At 44.0% G+C, this 9770-nt stretch overlaps 1 protein-coding gene across 5 annotated transcripts in view; it reads right to left on the reverse strand.

Annotated features, from left to right (window-relative positions):
- Positions 1-9770, reverse strand: part of LOC114873808 (breast cancer anti-estrogen resistance protein 3 homolog) — a 104833-nt gene that overhangs the window by 1066 nt on the left and 93997 nt on the right. For 3 of the 5 annotated variants that reach the window (XM_029182519.2, XM_029182518.2, XM_046287686.1), the window contains 4 exons: positions 5061-5283; positions 2497-2626; positions 1609-1848; positions 67-1537 (listed from right to left, as the gene is read on the reverse strand). In XM_029182519.2, coding sequence (XP_029038352.1) covers positions 67-1537; positions 1609-1848; positions 2497-2626; positions 5061-5283 — 2064 coding nt within the window. Of the gene's footprint in view, positions 1-66; positions 1538-1608; positions 1849-2496; positions 2627-5060; positions 5284-5465; positions 8377-8405; positions 9149-9770 lie in introns of those variants that run through there. The other 2 variants (XM_029182521.2, XM_029182520.2) reach the window with 2 other exon arrangements.

The raw sequence follows: 9770 nt of genomic DNA on the forward strand, positions 1-9770 counted from the left end.
AAACGATCAGTAATTATGATTTTAGAAACGAACACTAAGGAAACGCATGTTACTAGAGTAGCGCACCTAAAATGTCCTCAGGACCGCGTTCTCCCAACAGAGCGACGGGCAGCAGATGTGGCAGTGTAGTATTGGGAGCTTGAGGGTTCGTGCACTCGTTCATCGCCCTAAGGGTGGGTCTCAGCTTCGCCTCGAAACTGAACGCCTCGTCCGTGTGTTTCTGTCTCAACAGATGCCACGTGTTAGCCAGCCTCTGGATCTGCGGCAAACACAGACCGAGCATCACGCCGCAGAAACCGTACAGATTGCCCAGAGCAGTCTTCGTGTCGATGGCCACCTTGATCCATTTGCTGATCGTGGCAGCCCTCTCGATCGCGGTGGCTCCAGCCAGCACAGTCACCGCGACCAACAGCTTCAAACACTCGGACCTCTCGATCAGGTCTATTCTAGCTTGCCTGCCATGCGGCAAGGTGGCTAGCTCGATGCCACTAAGTCCGTTTCTGTTGCCCGGGCCAGGCTGAAGAGCTATCTCGAGGTCGATCTTGGTCAGGTGCGAGGCCAACACCCTGGGCGCCGAATCGTGCAACATTCCCGACACCCCTCTCAAGGCAGTCGGGTCGAGAGGCCTGTGTTCACCAGCTGGTAGCAACAGAGTAGTGAATCCTTCGATGTCCAAGGCTGTACTGATCTCCAAGGACGGCGCGGCTACAACTAGCTGCTCCTCCGCTGATAATTCGTACTCGTTACCATTGTTCCCGTTGGTACCATCGTTGCTGGTGTTGTAGTGGCTCCTGATCACGACCCCCTTGATGGGGACCGAGGAGGATGGATTACTGGTGCCACCAGAGTTGTTCGTCTCGAATTCACTGTCCCCTGACCCGTTTCCACTGTCGCTGCCAGACGCCTGGTAGCCTTGGTGATGATGATGGTGGTGATGGTGATGATGATGAGGATGATGTTGATGGTTCAGAGCGTACGGCACCCTTGGTGGCTTTGGCGGAGCCGTTCCAAGGGAGTTCTGATGATTCAGACTCGCTGGCTGGTGCATCGGCTGCTGTTGCTGTTGGAGAGCCGGGTCGGATGTCACCCTGGTGATCTTTTGACGACCCAACGAGAGGGAACACGAAGGTGGTTGGTTTTGAATCGGCGGAACTCGAGGTAGAGTGCTCGATTGAACCGGTACGTGAGGTACTGTCGTTTGCTGGTTCGACGTTTGTCGAGCATCGTGCTGGTCCGAGGGATGGTGCTGGGCGGACAGAGAGTGGCTACGCTGTTGTTTCCGTGGCAGACGAGGCGGGGAACCGGTCGACAAAGACGACGACGAGGGACTGGAACAGTGTTGGCTGTTGGTCGAGCCTGCGACACAGGTCAAAGGAACGGATCTTGGTTTCGGGGTGATTATTCGAGCCCCGCTCGCCTGGCTTATCGGTCTACCACTGCCCACGTAGAAAGTTATCAGGTCTGCTACCGTGTCGAACGCCTCGTCTTCGAATTGGTATTGGGCTCTTTCGTATACAGTCTCCGGTTGGATGACCACCTGTTAATTAATAAACGTTAGTTAATTCGCAAAATCACGTCGCGTTATTGCAATGATTCGAGGCTATTCACCCTGTTGATAACGAAATGAAGCGGTTGACCCTTCCATCGAACCGTGAGCACATAGTTTCCGGGTTGCGAGGCACAGTCGCGAACCAAGAAGTCGCCGTCGTTGGGCACTTCCGCTTCAGCGCCCTTTCTGCCACCCCGAAGAGTACTACCATGGTACCAGGCGTGAGATCTCAGATCTCTAGGATCCAGGAGTCGAAGTTCTCGCTCCAGAAGTTTGCGTGTCGACTCCTCCGGTGGCTCCTGAATTATTGTAATTTTAATCCTAAAGTTTCTATTCGGTCGGTTACAAATGAAATAGCTTAATTTTTTCTAATTCTTTTAATAATCGGTACGTATGACTTTCTTTAATATCAATCTATGAAAAAAGGAGTTAACGATTACTATACATCATTTCTTCTATAAGACGGTCGCGTCAATTAACCAAGAAGTGTCTGGACTCTGCGAGACCGCAAGATTGGCTTAACAAGAACAGCCTTGAGTACTTGATCCATCGAGCGACTTGGCGTGTCACGTGTGAAAGCTGGTTTATCAAGTCGGTAACAGAAACGAATCAATTATCAATTCGCGTTAGGTTTCATTAGAGGCTCTCAAATAAAACGATACGTTATACATTTCTGTTTAATCGATCCTATCTAGAATTATTTATTTCAATGCTCTAAAAAACTTCAAATTTAGTATCCCTAAATGAGGACGTTCAGACTAAATGGGTGAAACACATGTCCAAGCTAAAAATACCATTCTATGAACCAAGACCTTCTATCGCTCACAATTATCCACAAAAAGGGATAGTTTTATTCACTAAAATTTTCACTTTTCACTTCCTTAATTCAACCTCGCTAAACGAATGAAAGAAACAAAGTTTGTTCTAATATCGAAACCTTCACTCACCATCGGTAGATTGGAGTAGTCGTTGCTGTCAACCCTTTTCGCGAGGGATTCACCCAAACAAGAGTCCCGCTCCTCCCTTCTGATCGCCACCTCTTCCTCCTCCGTTTCGTCGCTCTTCGCCTCCGAAAATCTGAGTGAAAAACACACAAGTTTCCACCGTGAATACCTCACATCTCGCCACCCTTATCACCCTTCGCCTCTCTTTCTCAAGTTTCTACCCTCTCCCAAAAAAAAATTGAAATTCGATAAAATCGTGTTAATGGAATCTCTGTCGGACTGTTTAGAGAAAATTGTGAGGACAGATAGGGTTTGGCCACACGGCTCACCGGCCGAGCGCGCGCACCCCACTGAACTATGTGCGTGGAAAGCCACGACGCGAGAACAGGGCCGTATTTTTGGAGGACCTTCGAGGGGCGCACCGCGGGGTATTAATAGATCAGGAAGAAAGGGACGACGACTTCGTCGCGGCTACGTCTAAGGAAAACATTAAGCTTCTTTTATTTCAACGCCACCAGTGTATAATTATCTTAAATTCAAACGAAGACTATTCGAAGTCTATGAAAGAATTTTAATGATAAACTAATGATTCAAGTATTATAAGAGTAAAATTAATGATTTATGAAGGGGCAAGTTTACGTTACTGGAACAGATCCATCGTGTCGAATCGGTCTCCGTTCATCCACGCTTGCGTCTCGTCGGTTCACGACTGCTTTTTCATCATAGACGACGTTCTTTCGAATAATTCTTCCCTTCGACTTTTCGAGATTCAGAGTTTCGTGGGTTTCATGGGGTCTAGTCGATAACATCGGGGGGGGGGGGTTATTGATCTGTTCGGGAAGTGGGGGGAGGTTACATACGGGGTGGAGGCGCGCCTGCGTTGAACAGGGCGTTCGATAAGCGTCCTGGAACGCATGGAAACGCATCTGTGGCGGTCTTTTTGTTTACATTCGTCGAAGAAAGGGTTATGCATTGTTCGATGCTGATGTAAGAATGCGGGAGGAGGGCGATTACGCTTGGGGTGGTCACGAATGATCGATAATGTTGCATAAAATTGATGGGCACAGTAACGGTAGAAGTATAGATTCAATTGATTTATATTCTTTTACGTTGAACACCCAATAAAATGTTCGAAACGAAACTTATCAGCACCTTTTATTGTCGAAACCGAATAACAACGAATGTTATCTTTTCATCTAAAAATACACATTCCGTAGCTCTAAGTCATTTTCCTTTTTTAAACAAACGGTGACGGAAAGATTTATCAAAATAATTCAAATATATTACAGGGCAACGCAATATATTAGGCCTTCCTCCATGGTCCGCCATACGGGGGTTTAAGGAACGCGTTATATTTCTTCCTTTTTTAGAAAAAGGATCGATTATTCTGTAGGGGTTAACAACTGTATACGTTACCCTATGCCTGTTCCTCGAATAAGAAAATAAATTTGGCTATTTGATTACACAGGGTGTGTATACCCTAACACATGGTACTATGGCCCGTTATCCAGTAGCTGCTACTGAAATTTGTCGAGCAATATCTTCATAGTCTAATATTGATTATTTGATAATGTTCTACGAACTGTTTCACCTGCCGATAAGAATGCAACTTTCCTATTCCAACGCTATTCCTATTCCGCTTGCCAATATGTAAATTTTTCAAAATCATGAAACTCGAAATCATCCCTTCTCTATAATTCATTACTTTCTCGATACTTTTGATGGATCGCGCGTATCTGATACGCTTCTGGAGATAAGGTACGTCGCGAATTTCTGGGAATCGCTTCGCCCGCTTCCATTTGAATTGCTCGTTATCTATTTATAAACGTTGCCAATGGCTGAAAATCGTTTTCGTCATTCGTACGACGAACCGCGATTTGCAACGATGACTGGTGCAACTCTAAATATAGAAACGGGTTAAAATTCAACAGCGAATGCGGTAGGTAATGGACGATACGGTTCCAGATTAATGTCCTTGGCTTCCAAGGCCGTTCAAGGATCACCGGGTTAAATTTCAGGGTACCAAAGAATCCAAGGACATTCTTATCTTACCATTCGATAATGCCGCGACGAGAAGGAAGATGGAAGACAAGGATGAACAAGATTTTCAAAGGAATTATGAAACAGCTACAAGCTTACAAGGGAACGTTTACAGTTTCCCCCATTGTGCTGTCCTTCCGTTACAGGATTCCCCGGCTAGTTGCCTAAGGGAGAACGTCACTTCGAAGGCAAAGATCGAGGAAAACCGGTTCGAGACCTGCTGGCTCCATTATATGTTTTCGTAACCGGTACTATACCTTGGCATACCCTCCGACAGACTAATTCATAAGTTATAACGTAACAGTTTCGACTTCACTCCCTGGAAAAGTCCTTTCAGGATCTTCTCCGAAGGAGGGACATCTTCTGTTTCCATTTTATTCGAGGGTCCATCATTTCCAGCCTCCTCGAGTAGTTCTACCACTATGTCCTCCTCGAAAGCAATCTTTTTATTCCACTTCCGAAGGATAACTCATTTGAAATATCATAAATTGAAGTAACAGAAATTAGTCAGCAAATTGATAAGTTACCTTTGATTCTCCTCGCTCGAATCCTCCGGCGATGGCGGCGTCACGAACAGCGACGGTTCCTTCTGAATAATTACTTCCGGTTGCAGGTGGACCGTGTGTCGCTTATGACAGAGATCCTTACAAGAGGCTGAAGAGGATATGCCGTTCTTCTTTCGACGACGACCACTGGCGCCTAGATTCTGTAGGGTGCCCATAGATGGAAACCGGAAGCTCCATGCTATGCCTGTCGAATATCGTTGTAAATAAATTAGTCGCGAACAAAACGATTGAAACGTTTGTTTTTAAAAAATTCTTATCTCCTTCAAGGCTCGTTTCATTCTTTCTAATCGTATCGAAAAGTCAAATCGATCGACTTCTAAACAATCACCAATCAAATTTCCTTCTCTTTCTTTCTGTTATACTCACGCATGCCGGTACTTTTCTGCGCGCGATCCTTGTCGCTCACGATCATCGCAATCCGCGCGCTGGATCGTGTCGATCGCGTCACCGTTCTTTCGATCAATTATAATTTCGAACCGATGTTTTATTCGCCGCACGGACAGACCGATCGAAAGGTTGTAAAACGAAGCCAACCGATACCAGTTATCGCGAACACGAATACCATCGCTCCTCTGTATCGTTCGCTTTTATTTTGCTTAATCTTCCACGCGGTCGATGCAGTTAGCGCATCTTATCTGACACTCGACTGGACGCGCACTCGATTCGACGAAAACAGCACGCTGATACCTCCGATCGCGTTTCGCTTTTGCTCCACAGATTCTATTCTTCTTCTCGATGAAAGATGTTCTTTATTATTAAGACTGGTTGGATGTTATCATTCTCTTATTACTATCACTTCTGAGAAATCTAAGAAAAACATCTTTCATATTATTCTTCATAATCATTTATAAAACTCTTGATGATTTTTAAAAAACATCATAATTAGTCTTGAAATTAATTAATTTCACAGTATCCACATCAACACTAATGAATCGCATCCTCAGTTTCTCTCAGATGTTATCACTTATTTAATTGAAAAAATCTTCCACTTTGATTTACATGATCGAGAATGATTCTTCAGTCTCGATAAAAAAAAAGAAGGTTACTTAACGTAGCATGATAGGTTGGAATTTGGACTGGATTCACAGCTTCATTCACGCTCGGCGACCACAGGTGTAGCCTTAACAACCCACGCTCCAATCCAGCCTTCTGTTACCTCAATCATTAAACAGGCCTTCGATTCAACAAAATCAACGTTCGTTCAACGAGAACTTTCGACACTATTATCGTACCGATAAATTTTGCTGATTATCGTGGACAGGCGCGAATTTCGAGCGGATCACGCGCGGATCTTCGGCAGAGTCGATCAGAAACTGAGCTTGCTTTCGCTCCGTTCACACGCGCCGATATAAACCTGTTCCCGATCCTTTCCACTGGCGAACACCGGCTCGTTCCCCACTGAAACTTCACGATTTTTCGCTACAGGCCGGCTTTCATCCGCCTCGAACCTGCTGAATTCTATCCGTCGCGCGGATTTTTCACGTTCGCGTCACTTCGTCTGCGTTTTGGAGCGTTCCAGTTCCGCTCTGTTTCCTATTGCCTCGATATCTGTTTGCTATTTCAGTAACTTTCCTTTGGGAAATCGATAGAATTATTTTTCCATACTCGCAGGAAGCAAACATCCTATATTTTCTTGGAAAACCTTTCTACACTTTCGACCATTGTCTTCTCATGTTTCGAAAATAGCATTTCTCTTTTTCCATGATTTTCAGGGTGGTCGAAAATTTTATTCTACCAGCTGACAAGAATGGAAAGGACACCCTGTTGCGAGGACGGAGGAGGTGCAGAACCCTCGGAAGGAAAGGACAGGCAAGAGACGTGGTTTTGGGTCTGCTCGAAAAAGCGAACGTTGGAATGCAGGTGTGTTTTGCGCCGCTCGCTTGCTCGTTCCACGTAATACCTGGCGACACTGATAAGCGCCACGTTTACCGAGATAACTATGCAACGTTTCGTGTGCCACTATCGAGCGAAAGAGCCACGATACACGTCGTTTGTCACCACGAAACGACCGTTCAACGTATTCTTCGGAACACATTCTCTCGCGACATTTTTGTTGATTCCGATTGTAAAATAGATAGGAGAAATTTTGTTCGTCGATAAGATATTCGTGTAATTTATGTTAACACGTTTGTTATGAATATTTAAATGTAAATTGTATCATAAAGAGTATGGAAAAAATAAAAATTAATTTGTTACTGAAATTGCGTTTGTTAAAGAGTTATTAAACTAATTGTTTAACCCACACATTGAAAGAGCGGAATCACCTGTTGCAGCTTCATAAATTTTTCATTAACGTTGCGAACGGGGCGAGTTGAGAATTTGATACAGTGGGAGGATGCAAATAAGACGTTTCTCATTATGACCCAAATACGTGGAGTATTTTATTCTTGCGAACGCACGGAATTTTAACTAAGTTTCAAAATCTGTCGCAAACGTATTTTGGTGAGATAAAAAGAATGTTAATATTTCTAAAGAAGCAAGCTTTTCCTTGTCATCGACAATCGTGAGTACTTGGTATAAAGAGAAAAAGGGAGGATCTTTTATTCACCTGCGTTTCCTCTCTTGCCACGTAATTATATGCACGTTTTCCTCGTGACAGGAATCTCAATTTTACGCGTACACTGTTGTTGACTATGTTACCGAGAATTTCAAGACACAGGTTAACGAAACTTTCGACGAGCCAACGTTTCGAAACACAAAATTCCCGTGAAACATAGAAAAAGAAAAAAAAAGAGAAACTGTGACACTAATTTTAGAAAAATTCAAATGTAGATACTTTGATCGTATCCGCTCATTTAAATAATTAAGCGTAGAATTGAACGATCGGAAGATAGAATCAATTCAAGAAGAATTTTATTTCATATTTTGAATTCATCTTCTCGGTATCATCGCATTTCCGGCTGCACCGTCAGTAACACGTCACTTGGTAAATAAAAAAGAAAAATGTTTACAGGTGTATCAACCGCGTTACACATCGATAAAACAGTTCTTCGATCGCCCGCCAAATTCTGTTTTCGATCAATGAAATGAAAATCATCACTGTGTAACATCTATAGTACTCCAGTAATTTCACTCATGAACGCGTCGAGTGCCCGCAACACGTGTTCCCTGAATCATTGAGTCTCATTACTCACCTTTCACCTTTCATCGAACGTATCATTCGCTCGATCATGCGTTCGCATTCAACACCGCGCACCTCGACCCACACGGAAAAATCATTTTGCACTTTCATTCAAATTTCTCGCTCGTCAAATTAAAAAAAAAAGAAAAAGAAAAAGAAAGAAGAGACAAGGATGTGACACTGACTCTGGCTCCTGCGTGATTTCAATTTGCTGGCGGTTTTTCCCATTTTTCCAGCGGACGAGCATGCCAAAGGTTGCTGGGTCACGTCGTACCGATCCCAGGTATAGAACGGACGAGGTTACAGTCACAAATAAGATGCACAATCCACCGTTGTGACCGTAGCATAATGCGATACCGAGCTGACTGGCTTCGAGAGGAGACGAGCGAGTAGACGAAGGGACGAGCGGATGGACGAGCGCAGAGGGAGAGAATGTCGAGAAGAGAGGGAACGACAGTGTGTATGTTGTTTGTACAATGAAGAAGGATAGAGAAATAATGAAAGAGAGAGAGAGAGAGAGACAGAGAGATTAAAGTTTAATGAGAGAGGATGAGCGGAGTTTGGTTGATTAATGAGACCAAACGAGGGGATCGTATCGGGTAATGGACGAGTAAGGGGGTGAAAAGAAATAATTTCTTTTCTTTGGAAATTCTAACGTATAATTATAGTCGTTTTGTAAATTGTGACTGTGGAATGAATAATCGAAATTGGACTAATTAAGATTTGTAATTACCAGGGGTAATGATGAGGAAGTACGATGGTATGGAAAATTTGATTAATTGCCATCCGGTAGATAAAACGTTAAATTCATCGAAAAGTGACAGGAAGAATGAAAGCAAAAGCGGAACGCGTCTGGCAAAAAGCGGATCGAAGAACACACGTGTGACATCTGTTTCGCACACATGGGTGAACCCGTGTCGTCATCGCGGAGAAGCCGGACTTGTAACTGGCAACAAATTGTTGGTCGTTTATTTATGATCGAGGAAAAAAACCGGAATGCAAGTTAACAGAAAATTACACCAAGGACGCCGACTGATAATCGCGCGTCGAATTAAATGGCGCGAAATTGTGACGACCACCTGTTAGATTCTCGGTTTTCTCGTAGAATCCTTCTTTATGTTTATTTATTCGATTCTAAACCGAGACTGTGTAATAAAAGTTAACCCTTTTCCTAAAAAAGTAAGAAATATAATTATCCTTCGTAGCTCTATAAAGAACAGTTCCTTCAAATACCAGAACGTGATACTCTCTTGAAACTGTACGTCGTATAAAATGTTTAACCGCGTTGTTACGCAACGAATCATCTCTTGGCCGAGGTTTTCATCGAGCGGAATCGAATCGTGACGCAAAGAACGCACGGTGAATTATTACTGCAAGCTTACGTCAGATGCAACGGTACAAATTGTTGGAAAGGAGCAAGGTTGCGGCTTTAAATCGTGCGATCATTCAGCGTTCACGTTGCTCGAGCAATCTTGTTGCACGTATGTCTTCGTATCGTGAAACGAGAGCCTCAATAATGTTATCTAACAACCATGTCTCTCGTTGCGACA

Source organism: Osmia bicornis, chromosome 11 (assembly GCF_907164935.1).
Source record: "Osmia bicornis bicornis chromosome 11, iOsmBic2.1, whole genome shotgun sequence".
Classification (NCBI taxonomy): Eukaryota; Metazoa; Arthropoda; class Insecta; order Hymenoptera; family Megachilidae; genus Osmia; species Osmia bicornis.